The sequence below is a fragment of the Equus caballus genome, chromosome 2, assembly GCF_041296265.1.
Source record: "Equus caballus isolate H_3958 breed thoroughbred chromosome 2, TB-T2T, whole genome shotgun sequence".
Lineage (NCBI taxonomy): Eukaryota > Metazoa > Chordata > Mammalia > Perissodactyla > Equidae > Equus > Equus caballus.
In genome coordinates this window covers 37,503,251-37,522,654 of record NC_091685.1, presented here as the reverse complement: position 1 = coordinate 37,522,654, position 19,404 = coordinate 37,503,251, and the positions used below count along the sequence as shown (strand labels likewise).

The window sequence follows — 19,404 nt, the reverse complement described above, 5'->3', positions numbered from 1 at the left end:
GGACGGATGGACAGATGGACACTGGATCAATGGACTGACAGGTGGACGCTGGATCAATGGATGGACAGGTGGAGGGGGGTGGACGGATGTCCTTGAAGAGTATATGCTATAGTGCAGAACAAACATGTAAAGAGCTGACTTCGGGCTGATTTCCTGGGGTAAGGGCTCTGTCTAAAGAGTCCTCAGGACTTTGTGATTGCGGGGGGGGTGGGGGGGGGGGGGAGGCATCAGCCCTGCCTGGAACATTCAGGGAAGGCTTTCCAAGTCATGACACCTGCACTGAGTTGCAAAGGAGAATTGGAGTTTGTCCACCAAAGGGATGGACAGGTGTGCATCTCGGGCTGTGGGAACCACAGAGGAAGGGCACGAATGAAAGATTTGCCTCCTGGCATGAAGTTGGTAGTAGCATTGGCTTGAGAAACCAAGACTGAGACGCAGGCTGGTAACCCAGCCAAAAGAAGCCACCTCCCCCCCGACCCTGATGTCTCATCTGTCACATGGCTCAGGGGTCAGTCAGTCCTGGGTTCAAATCCCCCCACTTATTAACGGTGTGACCTTGTGCAAATCTCTTCCCCTCTCTGAGCCTTGCATTCCTCGTCAGTAAGTGGGAGCTAACAGACCCCGCCTTGCAGGGTTGTGAGCATTGAATACAGTGCAGTATCCTTCGCTTGCTCTCTGCTGGGCACTGGAACAGTGACTTCCAAATAGAACCAGACTCCCCCTTGTCCTAACTCTTGCCTAAGGTAGAGAGATCTCAAGGCGAGAATGAGGCAAACAAGGAAAATTGCCCCCACCTCCTCAAGACCACCAACAGGCACTGGGCTCCTCTCTCGCTTGGCAGCCATGATCGGTTTTATTAACGCCTCCGACAGCCCCGCCTAGGGGGTACTAGAACCTCCACTTTACAGAGGAGGAATCTGAGCCTCCAAGAGTTCAGAGACTTGCCCACGTTCACAGAGGAGCTGGAAAGTAGATCCTAGACCTGGCCGCAGATCTCTCTGACCCTAGTTCCTGCGCTCTCTGCTGGGTGCACCCAGTCTCCTCCTTGTAATTGTTAGTTTTCCTGATTTGGGGTTGTGTATTTGTGTGTGCATGCTTGTGTGTGTATGTCATATTTGCACGTGTGTGTGTGTGTGCATCGCCTACATGAGCTCTAAGGAGGCCGAGCCATAGAAGGTCATAGAAGGGAGCCCTCCTCCCCAACCAGGAGGCGCTGCTCAATGAGCTCCTTGCAGAAGCCTGCCCTCCCCCCTGCAAATCTGCCCAACAGAGGCTCCTTGGCTGGGAGCCCCTTAAATGAAAGTGGCCGTCCTGCTCTGAGGGAGCCCCGGATGTGGCAGCGTTTCTAGCTTTCCCGCTCTGAATTAAACATCACAGGCCTCAGTCTGCGTGTCATGGGGCTGCTGCGGGCAAAGGACGGTTTCCTTTCACATGAGGCAGTGCCAGGGAGAGCTGGGCCACCGACAGAGCTCTGACTCTTCCTTTGATGTGCCCTCCGGAGAGCTCCCCCCTCTCCAAGGCGCCCCCCCTCCCAGGCTTGGCAGGCCAGACCCCAAAGCAGAGACACCAGACCTCAGAATGGGACAGTAAAGGGCCCAAAAGAAGGCCATTGTCATGAGCTGGCTAAAAAGATGTAAGAAAACCTGAGGATTTACATAATCAGCTTCATATGCATTATTCATGGGCTGCCTCATTCACGCACAATGCAAGGGCCGTGCCAGCCTGTCTGGCACTAGACATCCTTCAGCCGAGAAGGATCCGAAATGGCCAAATTGAACCTGTGTTGGGGTCCCCAGAAGAGCTAGAGCTGGGAACCTTCAAATTCATGGAACTCACGATTTCGGGAAAGGTTTGTAAGAACTGTAGCCACAATCGTGGCAATGCTGATGGCGTTGTTTATTGAGCCCTTACTGAATGGCAGGCACCTGCTCCACACCGCACGCACTTCATCTCTCCCATCAACCCCACAAGGAATGCTGGTGAATGTCAGCCCATTCGAGAGATGGGGAAACTGAGGTTTCCAGAGGGTCACGTCACCTGGCTACTCAGCAGCAGAAACAGGATCCCACCCCGCCCGGCTGCCCTTCCCAGCCTGCATTCACTTTTCCACGCCCCTTCCTCTCTGCACCTCCCTTTCCAGGGCGTCCCCCTCATCCTTCACTCACCAGGGCCCCTGGGGTTTTCCTTCCAGGGCTCGGCTTCACATTTAAGGCTTGTTATTAATGTTGTCAGAAATTTCTGTTTATCAGGAAAAAAATAAATAAATTTTAAAGTTCTGGTGGATTCTAAAAGGAACTTGTATACATCCATCCTGGCATCAGTTCCTTCCGGGGAGTATATATTCATGCTTTAAATGGAAGTTAAAGAGAAATAGAATTCCTCTCTGTTTTAAGTTTTACGCCTACTGGTTTCTCACGATGCCTTAATTTTTTCAGTCTCCTGTATGAAATTTCACCCGTTCATGGAGATGGGATGGTTGAAGCACTAGGAAATGAAATTACTCACCTTGAGCTTCAGAACCAGCCCCCCCCCAAAAAATGTGGTTTGTAGTTTTAATGTTTGAACATCTTTTCACCAAGCAGAACTTTCTAGAATCAAAAGTCATACTTCCATACTAATATCTTTGGCTGTGAGAATGAGATTCGCTATGAAATGCTGGGAAAACCTCAGTACTGGGCATTCCCAGAGAACCTTGTGGTCATCGGCCTCCTGACTCTGGAATGCCCGAGATCCGTGGCTCCCTCCACGTGACAGAGTGACAATGGCCCAGTCCACTCCCACATGCCTAGATAAGGCGGCCGTGTCTCTCAGAGTTTGAAGGCGGACTTTGGAGTCAAACAAATAGGGTTTGAGCCCCACCTCTGCCCCTGAGTGACCCTGAGTAGTGGCTTGACCTCTGTTTCTCAGATCCCTCAACAAAAACAACCAAAAATGGTAACAACAGGCTCCAGTTCACGGGGCAGCGGGACGGTTAAGTGACGCGCAGTGCCCGGCCCCACAGCAAGCTCGGTGACTTGGGGAGAGAAAAGGCTCCGACGGATGGAGGCGAGGCGTGCATGTCTTTCAGAGCTCCCTGCCTGCTGACGGCTCAGCAAACCCCGCCACACTAGCCCGGGTCCTCCCAGAGCCCACAGCTCTTTTGTGAAGCTCGCTTTTCTCTTTGGTGAATACAGCTGAGCCTACAGCCAAGAAGGGCCCAGATACTTTTGTGAATGGGTTAAGGCTGGAATTTTCAATAGGAAATTTTTAACTGCACAGAAGTTGTCATTTGAGCAGCACGCAAGCCCTCCTTAGCCCTGTCTCGGGCTTGCAGCGTGAGAAAGAAAGGCCCAGGCACGGCTGCTCCTGGCAGGGAAGCCGCTCAGCTGGCCTGCCAATCAAATCCTGGCCAAGGGGCGTGGCCACAGCTTTGCCGGGTGGTCTCAGCCGGGCTGGAGCCCCTAAACTTCTCTCTGCTTTGTTAGCTCAGATCCCTCACCTTTAAGATGAGAATAAAAGTGGCCCCTAACTCATAGCGTTCGAGTCAATGAAAGCATGTATACAGAACCCTTAGCACACAGGACCACTTGTTACATGTCCTTCTACCATCATCTATTTATTCTATTTAAATCACATTTTTCCAAACTTCTCTTGGGCCCAGGTATTCTCAAGACTCTGGTTTCCTCAGTGCCGCTTGTGTGTTTTTGACCGAGGAGTAGAATTGGCAGATGCTGTGTAGCATGAGAATGGGATGGAGGGGTTGGTACCCATCCATCACACGAAGGTGAAGAAGTAAAGTGTGGTGAGGGCGGTGCAGCACACGGATAGGGTAGACGAGGCTGAAGAAGACCCTCAGCTGCCCCCATTCTCTGCCCACCAACTCCGGTGGATCCCAACATCACCTAGAAACCTCAGAGGTGTCCCAGAATGGAACAGGCACGGACACACTAAATGCTGTCTTGCTCACCTGCTATTTTCACTCAGGAACGTTTAGAGGATCACGAACAGAGAAATGCAAAAGAATCAACACCTTGCAACTGTTCCTTCAAAGAGAAAGAGAGGCAGGTATGGAGAGGTTTCCTGGTCTTGCAGCCAAACACAAAGTAGCTATAGTATTTTCAAAGGGTAGGACCTTACGGAGTGTAAATGCCAGTGTGTGCTGCCAAGGACCAGCCACACACCTCCACGCCCTTCCCTTTCCCCACCTGAGCCCCTGCCCCGCCCCTGCCTGCCGTCTGGACGAATGACCTAAGAGACCAGCAGGCATCCCACCCAGCGTATGGAGGGGAGAGGAGGCAGAGGGAAGCGCGGGTGTGGTTTGGCTGATGGAGCAGCCATCCTGGGCTCTAAATGCTTTGGGTCTTGGAGACGAGTCTTCATAAGAAGAAGATGAAGAAGTGGGGTGTGGGGAGTCCCAGGAATCCTCTGTCCTAAGAATGAAGTAAGTGGGTGAAAGAAGAGGGGCAAGTGGCTACAAAATGGAGCCAAGAATGAGGGTGAAAGTGCCAATTGTAACAACCTGCTCACCTGCCTAGGGGGAGCCGCGTTTGATTACGGGCTCTCTGGCGGCCAGTGGGAAATGAAAACCCCATCTGGTCCAGAGTTCACAGTCCACGAAATACGACAGATGTGATGCTCAGAAGTGATCATAAAATAAAGATGACACGGGATTTTCCCCTAGAGAGGACACTGTGTGATATAATGGACAGCATCTCTAAGAATAGAAATGCAGTGTTGGCTGGGCCATGTCTGAGAAAAGCTCCTGAGACAGACTGCTGTCATCACCTCCCAGTGAGTTCAGGAAAGTTCAGGAAAAGCAGGTGTGCAGGTGCCGGGCTGCCCTTCAGTGCTCAGCTGTCCACCGATTGGACTTAACCCAGGAAGATATTTTGGAGCAATGTTCAAACTGGGGTTCCTTGGAGCCCTTGAGCGCCGTGGAAGGTTATGACTCTCAGCATCCCACACGCACACACATACACACCTCGCTTCCACCAGAGAAGCTGTCCATTATCTGTTTTATACACCAAGTTCATGAGATTTTGCTCCAGTAAAGGCTTCTGCTGCAAAAAAAGGGCGGGGTGGGGGGGTGGTTTAAAACCACTGCTTTATCATACCTGGGAATTCACAAGGTGACTGTCTTCCGGGCTGAGTTCCTCTCAGCTGAGTCTGTGATAAATGCTGAGTGGCTGCAGACTCAAGACCTCCACAGAAAATGCCTGGAGGGCAACTGTCAATTAAATACAGGCCCGTGAGCCTTCACAGACAGTCGCTCTGAGGGGAGAGTTAGCATCCTTTTGTGAGACTGGAAGAGACAGCCAAGCACCTGCTCCCCTGTCCCCAAAAGACGGCCTCACTCGCTTCCTCCGTGAATGCCCAATAGGGTTGCCAGGCTTAGCGAAAGACAAAACAGGATGCCCAAGTCACTTTGACTTTTGAATAAACAACAAATAGTTACTTAGCATAAGTGTGTCCCAGATATTGCATGGGACACACTTACACTAAAAAATTGTTTGTTTTCATTCTGAAATTCACATTGAAGTGGGCAGCCTGTATTTTATCCAGCAGCCCCACTAACACAGCTTTCCTGAGCACCAGCAGGTGCCAAGAGGGGAGGCTCTGAGCAGGTGTTGCAAAATGGCAGCCCTCAGATATATTTCATTTGGCTCATGGGACTTTTTTAAGTAACATTTCAAAATAGGGCACTTTCATGGAATACTCTGGATTTCCAGCTTCTCCGGGCAACTCAGAAGATCTGGTGACACTAGGCCCACGTTCCCACAAGCTGTCATCTGCCAGGCCCCTTAGAAAGGCACTGGGCTCATGGGCTCGCTGCCGTCCCCACCCCGCTCACTTCACCCACTTATTTTACTCCCTGGCCCCTGTAGGCTCCAAGTTGGTGGCCCCAGCGGATGCTCAGGGCTCTCATGTCGCCTTCCCGACGCCCCTGCACATTCACCTGCTGGAGTGTCAGTCTGGGAGGGAGGCCCCCGCTCCCTCTCACTCTTGTGTCCCCAGCACCTAGAGGATGCTAGCTCTTCTGCAAACCGACCCCAAGGTGTGGGGTCTTGAGGAGACCGGGGTCAGCAGCAGGAATCAAACCCCAGGGGAACGGCAAGCCCACATTTGCGGTGATGTTAGCTTCCAGACAGGCCCCTGCAGCCCCTGGGAGGGAGGTTAGCCACCGTGGCGTTCATCACGCCTCAGCCACTGGGTGGAAACCCAGTGGACATTACAGCTTCTTCCACTGACCTGGGAGGCTCTGCCTCCAGGAGGAATATAGTGTCCCTCTGTTGACTGGCCTCCTCCTCGCGGATTCCTCCAGGATCCAGAAGAGAGATCTCTAAGGGGCTCAGCAGGCCAGTGTAGCATTGCCTGAAAGCCATGCCCCCTTCTGCATTCTCGTCCCTGTCCCTAGGAAGGCCCAACATTCCATGCAAATCGGAAGCATCTGAAAGTTGAGAAAAATCCATTTTCCTTTAGCAAAAAGGCAAGGAAGAACGTAAGCTAAATTTTGTCATTCTTTCTGTATTCAAGAGGCGAGTGTTTGTAGAGACGGTGAAGAACAAGGTGCAGAACTCAAATTTCCAGGTGAGCCGGAAGGGGAAGAGAGAAAGCCTTAGGATGTCAGCAGGAAACCCAGCTGACAGCAACAACACGTCTGTTATGTGTTGACCATTTAGTAAGTGCCGGGCACAGAGCTAAGCACTTGACATGCGTTCTCTCCTTTAATCTTCACTACACCCCTACATGGTGGGTATTGTTATCACCCTCAATTATCATATGAGGCGTCTGAGGCTCAGAGACCTAAAGTAATTTGTCCAGAGCCACAGACTAAGTAGGAGAGCTGGAACTCAGTGCAGCTCTGACACCCAGGTGAGTGCTGCTTGCCCTCCTTTAGGTAATAACCGTTGGAGAAATAAACCTGATATGTGTCAGGTGGCATTTCTCTTGAATTTCAAGGCAGCGTCCTCTACAATACTCTTTTTTCAAGAGTCGAGAATCAAGACTATAAAATCCTAGACATGTTGAAACATTGCCATTCACAGTTCAGCCTGGAACTGGAGCTGACCCAGTCCACGTTCTCACTTTGCAGAAGGTAGAGGCGAGCTCTTGGGAAGCTTGAAAGCGAAACACATTTTGGTTGAAGGAGAGAGAGGAGATATATTCGAGTTTGATAAAAGGCCACAGTCATTCTGAGACAGCAAAATTATCACTGGAAAAAACAAAGATATTCTAGGTGAGGGAGAGTTTTGGAGAACAGAAGCATCTTCTCAGCCAGCACCCTGTTCTAAGACCAGAAAGTGGCTACTGCCCATCCTGCCCAGAGCAGGATGTTAGGAGGACAGAGCGCGTCCTTCAGATCTCCCTGGATCTGAGACCTTGGCTGCCCGGCAAAGGGTGAATAAGCGGGAGACTTATCCCTTATTCATCCGTAAGAAATGGCTGAGCAGGAGCAGGCAGAAACCTCCCTCCAGCTAGGTTTTGTCGGAGGACCACCTGGGCATGTAAGGTGACAGAGGAGATATTGGGATGGGCCCTGGATGTCACAGGAACATTGTGCACCTCTGAGAAGTGAAGCCCCTGGAATTTCAGGCCTCCTCTGCATAACAGAATGCGGGCAGATGGTGCGTCAGCTAAGAGCAAAGAGCGAGCTTCCTGTTCCTCCAGCCCTCCAGCCCGAGCTTAGAGGTGTGGTGTCTGGGATCTCCTCGGTACACAAAGGTTTCCTCCAGGATCCTTGGCGAAGTGTGGCTTAGGCACCTCCTTCCTCATAGCGTGCCTTGGGTCCTTAGGGTGATGGAGTCATCATGGCCACCTTAAAATGGACAGGACGTGTAAAACCTTCTCCTTCGGTCTTGCCCACTCATAAAAGAGTCTCCATTTCTAGCAAGCTTCAGAACTGGCATCCCCTTTCTTTTTAAGGCCCTGTGGATTTTTCTTTTCTGTCCTCCAAAATGCCATTCATTGATTTTTTTTCCTCTGCAGCTAACAGTTTTTTATAATTGTGAGTTGTATGCTAACAAGGAAAATCTTCTAGTTAGCAAATATTTACTGAATACCTAGTCTAGGCCACTTAGAGTGCTAGACACTGGGCATGGAAGGGTGAACAAAAAGATACAGTCCCGCCCTCATTCGTTCACAAATATTTCTTGGGAGCCTACGATGTGGCAGTTTCTGTCCAGGTGTTGGGGTTCAATCGTGGATTCTCGACAGGGGCAGCGTCACCCCAAGAGGGTGAAAATTCTTTTTTTTAATGTATAAAGCACAGATATACAGAGAGTGCTGTCTACAATATTAAAATTTCATGGGGGTGGAAGCGATTAGGAAAAAAAGGTCTAAGAAGCTTCCTCAGGGAGGGACCATAAGGAAAAAAAGGGTGAGAAATGCTGAGTTAGATCAATGAAGAAACACACAAAACTCCGTGCCTTTCTGGCTTACATTCTGGGGCCATTCAAAAAAAGTCAATGCAAGTAATGATTAAATAATTACTTTGTACAAAATGTTTTGAGGACAAAGGCCAGTGGACTGAGCTCAGGAGCATATTTCACAGGGACCCCCCCCCAGTCCAAGGGCCGGGAGAGGTCTCCCCAAAGAAGGAACGTTTAAATGAGACCTGAGGTTGTACGGGAACGGACTGGGGTCTTTCTAGAACCGATGCTTCCAGTTACCTGAAGCAGCCACTCTAACATGTCCTGAGTTGATTTCCGGTGAATTTCCAAAATTCCAATTTGGGTGTCGCTACTTAAATGACTGGCTTCTACCCCTGCCGTTTCATTCTGAGGGTGAGGCATGTTCCAAACATCCAAGCTGAATGCGTGGGGCTCACCTGTGGTCCCCGGTTGGGTTCAGGGTGGACCCTGCCCGGTTCCCCCACCCTTCCTGCCCACACTTGGCTTTTCACATTTCCCGTTTGCCATCTCTTCCTCTTCCCAGATCAGACATTCCCATTGTCTGCCTTCTGCTGCCCCTGCCCTTGTCAATGCAAAAAGTGGAGCGAAGCTTGCTCTGTGGCGCTTCTCAGCCCAGCTCCCGGCAGACCTGGGGGCAGGGGGACGCTGGGACTGGGGACTCTTCATTGTTAACAAACTCCCACACCGGATCAGGGCACTGGCATTTGGGAACCATCCACAGCCAGCAATTTTATTGAAAATCAAATAAAAAGGACCATAAAGGAAAAGTGGTTTAGAGAAGAAAGGTTTTCGATGTTTGCTGTCTGATCTCATTTTCGCTGGGCATTCCGATCAAGATTTACGTTGTGGGCTAGCATAGAGATGTCAGCCCTTCTCACCCTGAAATGGTTTTGTACGCAGAGGCTTAAAACACATTCAAGGCTCCTGTCAGCTGCGGGCTCAGGTCTCAGGAGGTGATTCTCAAACTCATCTTAAAGTGAAAAGAGCTCAAGAGACGGTCTTAACAGCCCCTTCCATTAAGATCCACCCAGAGTCTCTTCTCTGTCCCCAAGGAAGACTGGATGGGTAGTTGGGGCCCTCTCTGACAGATGAGGAAACCTCGGGTCACGTGGTCAGAGGCAGAGCTGAAACTCAACTACCCACCAGCCGTCTGCCCCCAGGTGTATGTGTCATAATGGTTGGAGTTGAAACCTTGCAGGAAGTGGAGCTGGCAAGTTGAAGCCTGTTGGAAAGAAACTTGCAAGTTACAACTGTGTCTACAGTATGTACAGAACTGTGTAAGATTCTTGGGTTGCAATTAATAGAAACCTCTTCAGAAAGAGGGAGGGGCTTTCATAAGGATACACGAGTGGGTGCCTCATAAAAACTAAGGGCTAAAGGAGAGTCTTGCCTCAGAAGAGAACTGGTAAGCCTTCAGATCCCAAACATCACTATCACACTTACGGCCACACACACACACACACACATTGTATCTCCTCTCCACCTCTCTCTGCTGATCTCTCTTCCCTGTCATGTGACATAAAGGGGTGACCTCATAGTTCCTCAATTCAAAGGACCAGCCCAGGGAGTGAGTAGCATCTCAGAGCCCATAACCCCAAATCCTGGGAGTGATCATCTGAAAAGCCCAGCCCGGGCCAAACGTCCGATCACTATGACCAAGAGTAAAGTCACACCTGGCTGCCAGGAGCGGGTGGGGGCCAGTGCTCAGAAAAGGCTTAGACAGACCCCCTGAATATCCTGCATTTTCTCCTCCTAAGATGTCAGAGACATAAGACACATTCAGTTCAGTAACAGCTGCTCAGGAGAAAAAAGCTCCATTGCAATGACCATGCCCATCATAAGAAGCTCCCAGTCTCAAAAGCATGACAATATAAAATGGGAAGACATTATCTGTACATCTGGAGGGTGTCCACCAAAGCGTGACTAAGTCTGACCTGTGGGTAGTGTGATGATAGTGGACCATTCTAGCTTCTTTTTGCTCATAGCTATGTATATGTGTATATGTAAATTATTTTTTTACAACAAACATTTTGCGTAAAAATTTTTTTAAAAACATTCCAGTGGAACATTTTGGGATCTCGCTGCAATTATAGTTTGTGCATTTGTTTCTCTTGCTCACTGAAGGTTGCAGTCAGAAAAGCCACCCCAAAGATGGACCAAGAAAGAGAGATGTTGAAGAGAGAAGCATCCGCCAGATGCAGCCAGAACCTTCTGTTTTCCAAGCCTGGCGGAAAGAACTAGAAATGTCATCCCACTGGGCCTTACGTGATCCTCCATGTGTCAGTGTGACTCTTCTGTGTCAAAATACTAAGAGCCTTTCGTAGGACTTTAAAGCTTGTTACCCTACTGTGTTGCTTCCTAGACTGGTATTTTGCACAATGCTGTATTTTGGAGTGTGGGGAGCCGGGTTCTTTTAAAAATACCCACGAATGTATATATACTCAGGCATATGAAGAATATAAGTTTGAAACCCAGACAGCTAGGCCTGGTGGATACAATTATGTGGCTCCACGTTTGAGTCGTGATGTACCCAAACGTCACCCCTCCAAGGAGCTCCAAGAAACCCACAGCTAAGAAACCTGGGACACATATGCGGCCACGGGGCAGAATGGTAACCTCAGGGCTCTTGGGGCCATCGGATAGTCCATTTATGTCTGAGGTTATTATAATAAATTTAGGACAATCTGTTTTATCACTTCCATAATAATGACTAACATTTATATGGCACTCTGCAGTTTTCAAAACATGTCTCATCTAACACTCCCCCAGGCCCTGGGAGGTAAATAGTATTATGTTCCCCATTTTGCAGATGAGGATACTGAGGCCCAGAGAGGTTAAACGGCCTGTCTAAAATCACACAGCTAATGATTTCAAGAGTTGTGTCTGAAACCCAAGTTTCTAACGCCGTCTCATACTGCCCATTCTGCTACACAGTAGCTCAGGTCCCGGGCCCTGAGGAGAGACGAAGTACCCAGTAACCAAAGAGCACACGCTGCCCGGGGGGACACACCTCATGTTCATGGTCTTTGGAGAGACCCCTATTTTCCTTGCTGTGCCCTCTGTTTCTCTCATGTTTCGTTGTCTCTCCATCCACCTGTCCTCTCTCTGCCCTTCTTGCATGGCCAGGACCACCAAATGAAACGGGAGGAAGAGCCAGAAGTCATGAATAGCATTTATTTTTTTATTTTTAAAAAGTCACAATAAAAATATTTTGATATTTTAAAACCAAATGCATTCTTCATACTGATTAAAACTAGGAAAAATTCTTTATGTGCTAGTCCACTGAAGGTACATCTTACACAGGGTAAGGATCTAAACTCAGTGAGAAAGGTGAGCATCACGTGATCTTGAAAAGACTCTTGAAAATCCCAGAAATTTTCCATAAAGGACTTGGTATTAATTATACTGTACTGCATCCCAAAAGTCCAAAACAGCACGTGTTTCTCTAGCAGCAGAAAAGATCACTTGGTTAGGCGGCCGTTCAAGTAATGGGCTCATGTTTAGGAGCCAAATTGTGTGAAAAAATATGTTGTTTGTTGGTTGAACAGGTATATTTGACTTTGCATAAGTTAAATATCATGTAACTATGATTCCACTATATTTTAGGTCTTTCAAAGGACATGTTAATTCTTATCCTATCAACATTACAACCCATGGCAGCAATTTCTCATCTGTCTCTGAACTAGACAGTTTTGGGAGCCTCCTCAGCCATACACCCTTTTCCCAGTGAGTGCACCGGTCCATTCAGGTTTGCCCACCTCACACTGCTCTCTTGGCCACAGCTGGTTGGCTGAGCAGTAGATACCCAACCCAACCCAAGCCAACCAGGCTTCTCCTCTGATGCAAGCTGGGCCAATCAGCATCTCTGTCTTTGGTGTTTGGAAGTAGGATGCCATGCAGGTCTTTAGTGGAGAGAGTCTGGATGCAGTCCCAGGGCTGGGGTGGCCATTTTCCCCCTTGTCTTTGGAGAAACAAAGCCAGTCTTCAGAAAGAGAAGGGTGGGGTAGATACGCAACAAGAAGAGATAAGAAACCAGGTCCCCCAGAGAGACACTGCAGCAGATACCACAGCCCCTTAGTCATCGCCTCCCTCTGCCATGTAGGCTGAAAGCTAAATGCCCTGATTTCCCAGCCTCCCTTGCAGCTACAGCTGGTGACGTTGTTCACTTCTGGCCAATGAGACATAAGCGAGGCCCAGGGGAGATCTTCCCTTCTGGAATAAAAGGCAAGTCTTCGCTAGGAGGAAGCTGTTTGTTCTTGTCCCTTTGCCTTCTCTCCTTTTTCACTCTTGGAGCTCAGAATTAGTGAAGCAGTCATCTTGGGGGTCACGAGGCAACAAGCAAGAGGCCGAGGCCTACCTCCAAGGGCAATGGAGGGGAGAGACAAGAAGGGCCCGGGAGGGCGCCTGGCGGCCTCCCTGCACTCTGCACGGCGCCTACACGGCCTGCCTCTACACTTCTGGTGCTGTAAGACACAGAAATCCCTCCCTCTTTAAGCCACTGTAGTCAGTGAACCTGTTTGTGCTGTGGATCAAACCACTCAAAACTTAGTGACTGAAAATGATGAATATTTATGATTTCTCATGATTCCATGCGTCACGCTGGGCACTTGTCCTGGTCTGGGCTGGCTTGGCTGGGGCTGGATGATTTAGGATGGCCTCATGCACAGGCCTGGTCCTTGGCAGGCAAGTTGGGTTAGGGCAGTGGCTCTCAACTGGAGGCGATTTTACCCCCCAGGGGACAATGTCTGGATATAATTTTGGTTGTCACAACAGGGGTGGTGCGGGGAGTGCTAATATCATCCAGTGGGTAGAGGCCAAGGATTGCTAAAAATCCTACAGTGCACAGAACAGCTCCCACACAGCAAAGACTTATTTGATCCAAAATGGCAATAGGACCTAGAATGAGAAGCCCTGGTCTAGTGAGGCCTCAGCTGGGACAATTTCTCTCTGCTTAGCATGGTCCCTCATCACCCAGCAGGCTAGACCAGGCTCCTCCACGGGGTGGTGGGCACAGGTTCCCGAGAGCAGCAGGAGAGAGCAAACCCCTTTTCAAGTTTCTATCTGCCTTGTGTTTGTTAATATCCCATCACACAAAGCAGGTCACGTGGCCAGAGTCCGTTTGGGAGGGGCTCCAAATTTTTATCTACCCAAGTGCAGTGTTCTGTTATCTGAAGCTGAATGCATTCCAACCGACACAAAAGGAGAAGGTTACCTGGATTCCTGAAGACTGTCTGGTTCTTAGCTTCTTTCCTTGGGAAGGCCAGTTCCAAGGCCTGCCCTTATGTTCCACTAGGACCCTTTATATCACTCAAGATTCTTGTGTTGTGAACGACAGAAACCTCCTGTGGCTAACTTAAGCAGAAAGGGAGTTAAAGGAAATGAGGAAGGTTGGAGGATCAAAAGGCAAGCAAGGCTGACGAGTCAGGACAGTAAGGAACTGGCCTTTTGTCCCCATCGATGCCCCCTTTTGCTTCAGCTGGTTTGTTTCCGTTATTTGCAAGCAAAATGGCCTTTACTAAGACACTCTGCTACATGGCCCCACCGGTAGCTCTCAGCTTTCCCCTGGGCTCATACGAAGGTACAACAAGGCATCTGCAGACTCCCCCAAAACTCCCAGTCTTCTGATCCCCCAAGAAGCTGACAAACAGCTTCCTTCCACCCTTGCCAATGGCGGCCCGCGTGGATTCTTGGATTCGTGACTTTGCAGATAACGTGCCCTTCTCAAGCAACTTGGCAGAGCCACCAACGCCTGCTGTTGGAAAAACCAGAGTCATGAAGTGTCTGTGGAAAAAAATAGCTTCCGGACCCGCATTCCGAAGTGCGCTCCTGGTAAGTGGAGTAGCTTCCAATTTTTTAGGGTCTTAGGGTGAAAGCAATATACTAACGATGAGCAGAAACCCAAAACCTGCTAATGCTAATGTGTTCCTCTTTTCCGTGCTGAGGCCTCCTGACGCGGGAGTTAGGGTGTCCAGTGAGGGCAGACTATTCCGGCTTATCAGCTTGGCCTCATTTCCATCAAGATGTGCCGCTTGCTTCCGTCTGCTCAATGTCCCAAGTTATTTTGGGCCAATTCATGACCTTATGTGCCTGCTTTTGTTTTTAAACATTTTTCTCTGCCCATCTCTTCCCAGGAATCCACAGCAATGCTTCTGTCCTGTGGTGGGAAGCGTTAGCGGGCTCTTTGTTTGGAGCCTCCTCCCCTCTTTAGCATATTGCTTTCATTCCTAAGACCCTAAGATATTGGAGGCAGAAATTGTATCTTCTGGATAACTGTAGTCTTCTCATCCTAGAAATCAGAGGTGCCCTTTGACTGATAAATCACTTTTATGGTTAAACAACCAGACTTCGTTCATTCAGGCAACAAATCCTGGGTACCTACTATGCCCCAGGTACTAATGATACTGTGCTAGACCTCGTGGCCTCGACCTTGGCTCCCCTTTCTTTTCACCTTCTAATCTGCTGCTCTCCTGAAAAGGTGTTGGAGTCATTAATTTACCGGGTATATGGCATGGGAGAGCTCACCTTTGACGTTCACACCCTCTTTTTTGACTTTCAAGGGGATTACTGCTGGGCATTCTGGAGAGAGCTGCATGCAGCAATGACCGTCTTCTGGGAGTTTCTTTGTGCCTTTCAATAGTTGGACTTTAAGAGTTAATGATAGCAAACTTTTTATAGTGTCCTTGCCAGCCATCGGATGCTGTGCTCAGCACGGTCCAGACATTATCCCACTATGTGCATCACTCCTATTTTACCATGAAAACGATGAGTAGGTAAGTAACTTGCCCAAGAGCGAGAGCATCAGAGCCCAAACTTCATACTCTTGACTGCTCCAACATATCACTTTCCTCAGCGAAGTCCAGGAACCAGCTGGTTATCTACCAACCAATGAGGCAAGGGTCAGCAAACTTTTTCTGTAAAAGGCCAGACAGCAAGAAGCCCTTTTCCTGGGAAGGGCCATGTCTCTTTGTGGACCACAGGGTCTCTATCTCCGCTACTCAACTCTGCCATTGCAGCATGATGTCTAAACAAATGAGTGTGGCTGTGTCCCACTAAAACTTTATTTATAGTAATAGGCAGTGGGCAGACAGGCAGAGCCCATGATAAACTCTCACCCAGACTGATTATTAAGATCTTCAGGGCTGTTCCCTGCCACATGACTCCCAGGAAACCAGATTATCATCATTTCCATCATCGACACTTTTACCACGCGCCATGCACTACACTAAATGCTTCACACAGATTTTCTCATTTAATCTTCTCAAGTACTCCAGGAGGAGATAGTTATTGCCATTTTATAGACAGGGCAACTGAGGCCTCTGGAAAGGTGAAGCGACTTGCCCAAGGTCACCCCACTGGGATTGTCAAACCCAGATCCTAACCATTACACCACACTGCCTTTCACCGCTACAGCCCTGCATCTGGACAATACTGAGTTTTGCCAGTGGGTCTGGAGGCCTGCCTTCCACTGGACCACGCCTGAAAGAACCAAGCCAGAAAGGACACACCTTCGTCTAGGCATCCTGGTTTAACAGCCCCTCCTGAGAGCACCTGCTTTTCCCTCTTAACACCTCAGGTCAGGGCTCCCTGGCCTCGGCACCATGCTCCCTCTTTCAGCTGACTTTGTCTATCTCTGCGCTGTGTTAATTTTACAATTTGCCTTTCAATTTCCCAAATTCTCAGGTGCCCCTGCAGCCACATGAAGTGTTTATCTGCACCCTCCATTTATTCCTTCCTTGTCTGCAGAGCAGAGAGCTGCTAAATGACCTCTGGGCCACACTGACGCCCAAGGACCAGCAGGTCACCCGGCTCCAATCTCTCTCTGATGCTGCCGATGCTGTCCTCGGAGGAGCAGGGGACAGACACTTGAGAGGCTTGTTTTTAAGAGCTCCTGTTAACTTTTGTGTTGAGTCATGTGGGTGCATAGAGGTGTCACTTTAGCAGCTTCTCTTTCTTGGCAGTGACCTTGAGACCTAAAAATGGGCCACCGATGCTTTGGAGGGGACACTGCGAAAACATCCAGTGCGTCCCCAGCCCTCAGGCAGAGCAGGTCATCGTGCATTCATGCAACAATTATCTCTCCAGCGTGTACCTCAGGCCAGGCCCCATGCTGGGCACGGAGGAGCCAAAGCTGAACCAGACAGACTGGTCCCCTCCCCCAGGAAGTTGTGTTGCGGGTAGGGTATGTCACATATTTTATTAACAGCCTCCCTGTGGGCTGTCCTAAGTGCCAAGTCCCAGGCAGAGGAGGGTTTAGCAGGAAGAGCTGTAGCCCCTCCCAGTCTCCCAGTGTGGGGGCCCACAAATCTCGCTCTTCAAACTGGGTAGTCCTGCTCCTTGGCGCCACTCTTGCGCATGACCACAAGACTTCCAGGACCAGAGCCCGGTGCCCAGCACACTTAATAAATATGTCTTGATTACCTGGACGTAGGCACATACTGCTTTCATAGCATAGTATAAAAATCGGAACCAGCTGCCTATATTATTGCCATCTTTGGAAGGAGTCCAGGAGATGAGGCATCGCTGGGGTTTAAGCCACAAGGTACACACACACACACGTACTCTTTGAGAGTTTAAAACAGGACTAATACTCAGGCTTGCCGGGTGTTAAACTTGGACCCTGAGCTGCCTGGGACTTGACAGAAGCAGAAAACACACTCAGCTTTTCTTTGGCTGGCTGGCCCAGCTGGACATATGCAACTAATCTGAAAGATGATTTTGGTTTTCAAGTGGATTCACAGCATCCACGATAACCACAAAAAGAGAGCTCCACAGACAGACAGGTTGCTCAGGGCCTGTAAATGGGTCTACCTGCAGCTGTTGGCCCATCCTACCCTCTTCCTCCAGCCCTGCTCAGGGATCCCGTAAGCAACTGCCTGACACAGGTCCTTCCCCCCACCGCACCTTTTGCACAGCTTCCAGACTTTGCAGGAGGTGAGAAAACCCAGGCTGTGGCCCCATTCCCTGCTCTCACTCCTCCAATCTCTCCAAATGAGTATTTGGACTGTCTCTGAACCTTGACCTCTGTGCATCTTTCTCAATCAATCAAGGGTTTCCTGGTGACTACGGAGTGCTTGTGATGATTAATTAGTGGGCTGGTATTTGTAAAGTGCTAAGTGAGTGGTGCCGTTTATGAGCCAACTTTTTATCTCCAACGGCCTCCCTAATCCCCTCTCGTTTTCCCAGCATCTCCGGCTGGAGGGACCACCCAGCTGTGTCAGGCTCTGGAATGCTCCTCAAAGTTCATTCCATCTGCCCCTATCGCCCAAGAGTTCCTCCCTACTCCTCTCTGTTTCTCCCCCCTCCTTTGTCAAAGTGCTATTGTTTTTCTTAATATTACCTTACCCCTCCCCACAAGACAGTTATACAAGGAGATGTGGGAGGAAGAAAAGAAACATAAGTCAACGATGACTAAGTCTGCCCCGCTGCCTTGCTGCAGGAATACTGTCAGAATTGGCGCTCACTCCCCCTGCCTCTGTAAAAATCCTTTGCTGAGGGTGTGATTTTTCCTGAAGATCATTCTTTCCACATGACCAAATGCTGTAATGTGTAACCAGTCCAGATCATTTCTCTCTGCCTAAATCCACGCCTGGGGCATGGCACTCAGGGTCATTCCAAAATGATTTCCCCTAATGAACCGGCGACTGGGAGTTCCCAGAAGTTTCACAATTAATCGGTGCTCATCAGTTATCCATGTTTTTCCTCCCTTCGCTATTTCTTTGACTTCTGAAGAAGTGCTTTTCCTGAAGGCCAATGACCTCAGAAGGAAAAAGTTCAAATAAAATGCAGCCCCCAGCATGCATCTCTGACTTTAGATCAACAGATCAACAGCTGCGTTTAGAGGCAGGGCCCAGGCCCAAGGTCTCCAAAGTGGGGCAGAGCCCTGGGCAGCTTAAGGTCTCATCCTGTAGCCACAGAGCCTCAGAGCTCTAAAGCCCTGAGATCCTGTGAGAAAGTCAACCCAGGAGGTGTTAAAAGGGCTTACCCATCCGGGCAGCATTTCCCGAGCTCTGCCTGAGCACAAGAGCAGCAAGGCCTGGCTGTCCTGCTCCCCTTTCAGAAGATGCAATAGGTAAGGAACAAGAATTCCCCCAGCCAGGCATCACGGGGCCCGCCCTGCCTCCTGAGGGTGGTGTCCACACAAGCCAAATGTCTACTGACCGAGGAGTTTCATACAGAGAGCCCATGTGAATAATTCAAACCAACACCCCAGGTTTTTCACATATATTTAAGTTATTTTTTAAGATGGCAAACCCTCACATAATCTCATAACTATTAAAAGTTTGCTCCCATGTCCAACAGATACAAAACATTTCGTAATAAAGGCAGCCCTATTTCATGCAGACCCGTTACAAATCATAGGTTGGGGCAAGTTGAGATTTACTAGATTTTTTGAAAGTAATTAGCTGCTTTGGGAGGAAAACTAAGAATTTGGCAAACCTGAGCTTCTGCAGACAGAACTTTTAAAGCTTTGATCTACACCCTGTCCCTAGTCTTTTGCATTCAATAAAAAACAAACTATTGTCCTTCAGTTGGGCCCTTGAAGGCTGCATATGGGAGACACAGAAACCTGCCTTTTGTAAGTAGCTGGCCCAAACTGCCCAAGACCGACAGAAACTTAATTCTGAGCTTTAAAGAAACAAAATCATGTCATGAAAGCTGAACATCTTCCTTGCACTCAGAAGCAATCTCAAAAATAAGTTATGGAAAATTTCACATTTTCTGAACCCTAGAGTTTTTTTTTTCTCAATTTCATTCTTTTTTCAAATGCCTTTTAAATTAATTCAGCAATATTCTTAAACTATGGCAAGTTCTGTTCTGTGCAAATCACTCTGTAACAGCTTGCTGGCTTTACGTTCTCAAGAGCGCTCTGCCTCCAAAGCATTGGTTTTGTACTCCCTGCATCCATCCTCTCTCCGCACGGTGACTGATGGGAGCGGCTTCTGCATCGGGGTCTTCAGCATCGTCCTAGCATTTTATTTTATTTTATTTTTATTTTTTTAAAGATTGGCACCTG

General features: G+C 49.1%; 1 protein-coding gene across 23 annotated transcripts in view; it reads left to right on the top strand.

The window, feature by feature from the left end:
* The window catches only part of FHAD1 (forkhead associated phosphopeptide binding domain 1), a 130,630-nt gene extending 119,533 nt beyond the window's left edge, over positions 1-11,097 (top strand). For 9 of the 23 annotated variants that reach the window (XR_011433105.1, XR_011433090.1, XR_011433103.1 and 6 more), the window contains one exon: positions 10,515-11,097. Coding sequence is in view for 17 of the 23 variants with exons in the window: in XM_070252745.1 (XP_070108846.1) it covers positions 10,515-10,631 (117 nt within the window). In the remaining 6 variants the exon portion in view is untranslated. Of the gene's footprint in view, positions 1-1,921; positions 2,277-3,963; positions 4,045-6,513; positions 6,568-10,514 lie in introns of those variants that run through there. The other 14 variants (XM_070252716.1, XM_070252720.1, XM_070252713.1 and 11 more) reach the window with 4 other exon arrangements.
* The last annotated feature ends 8,307 nt before the right edge of the window (positions 11,098-19,404 follow it).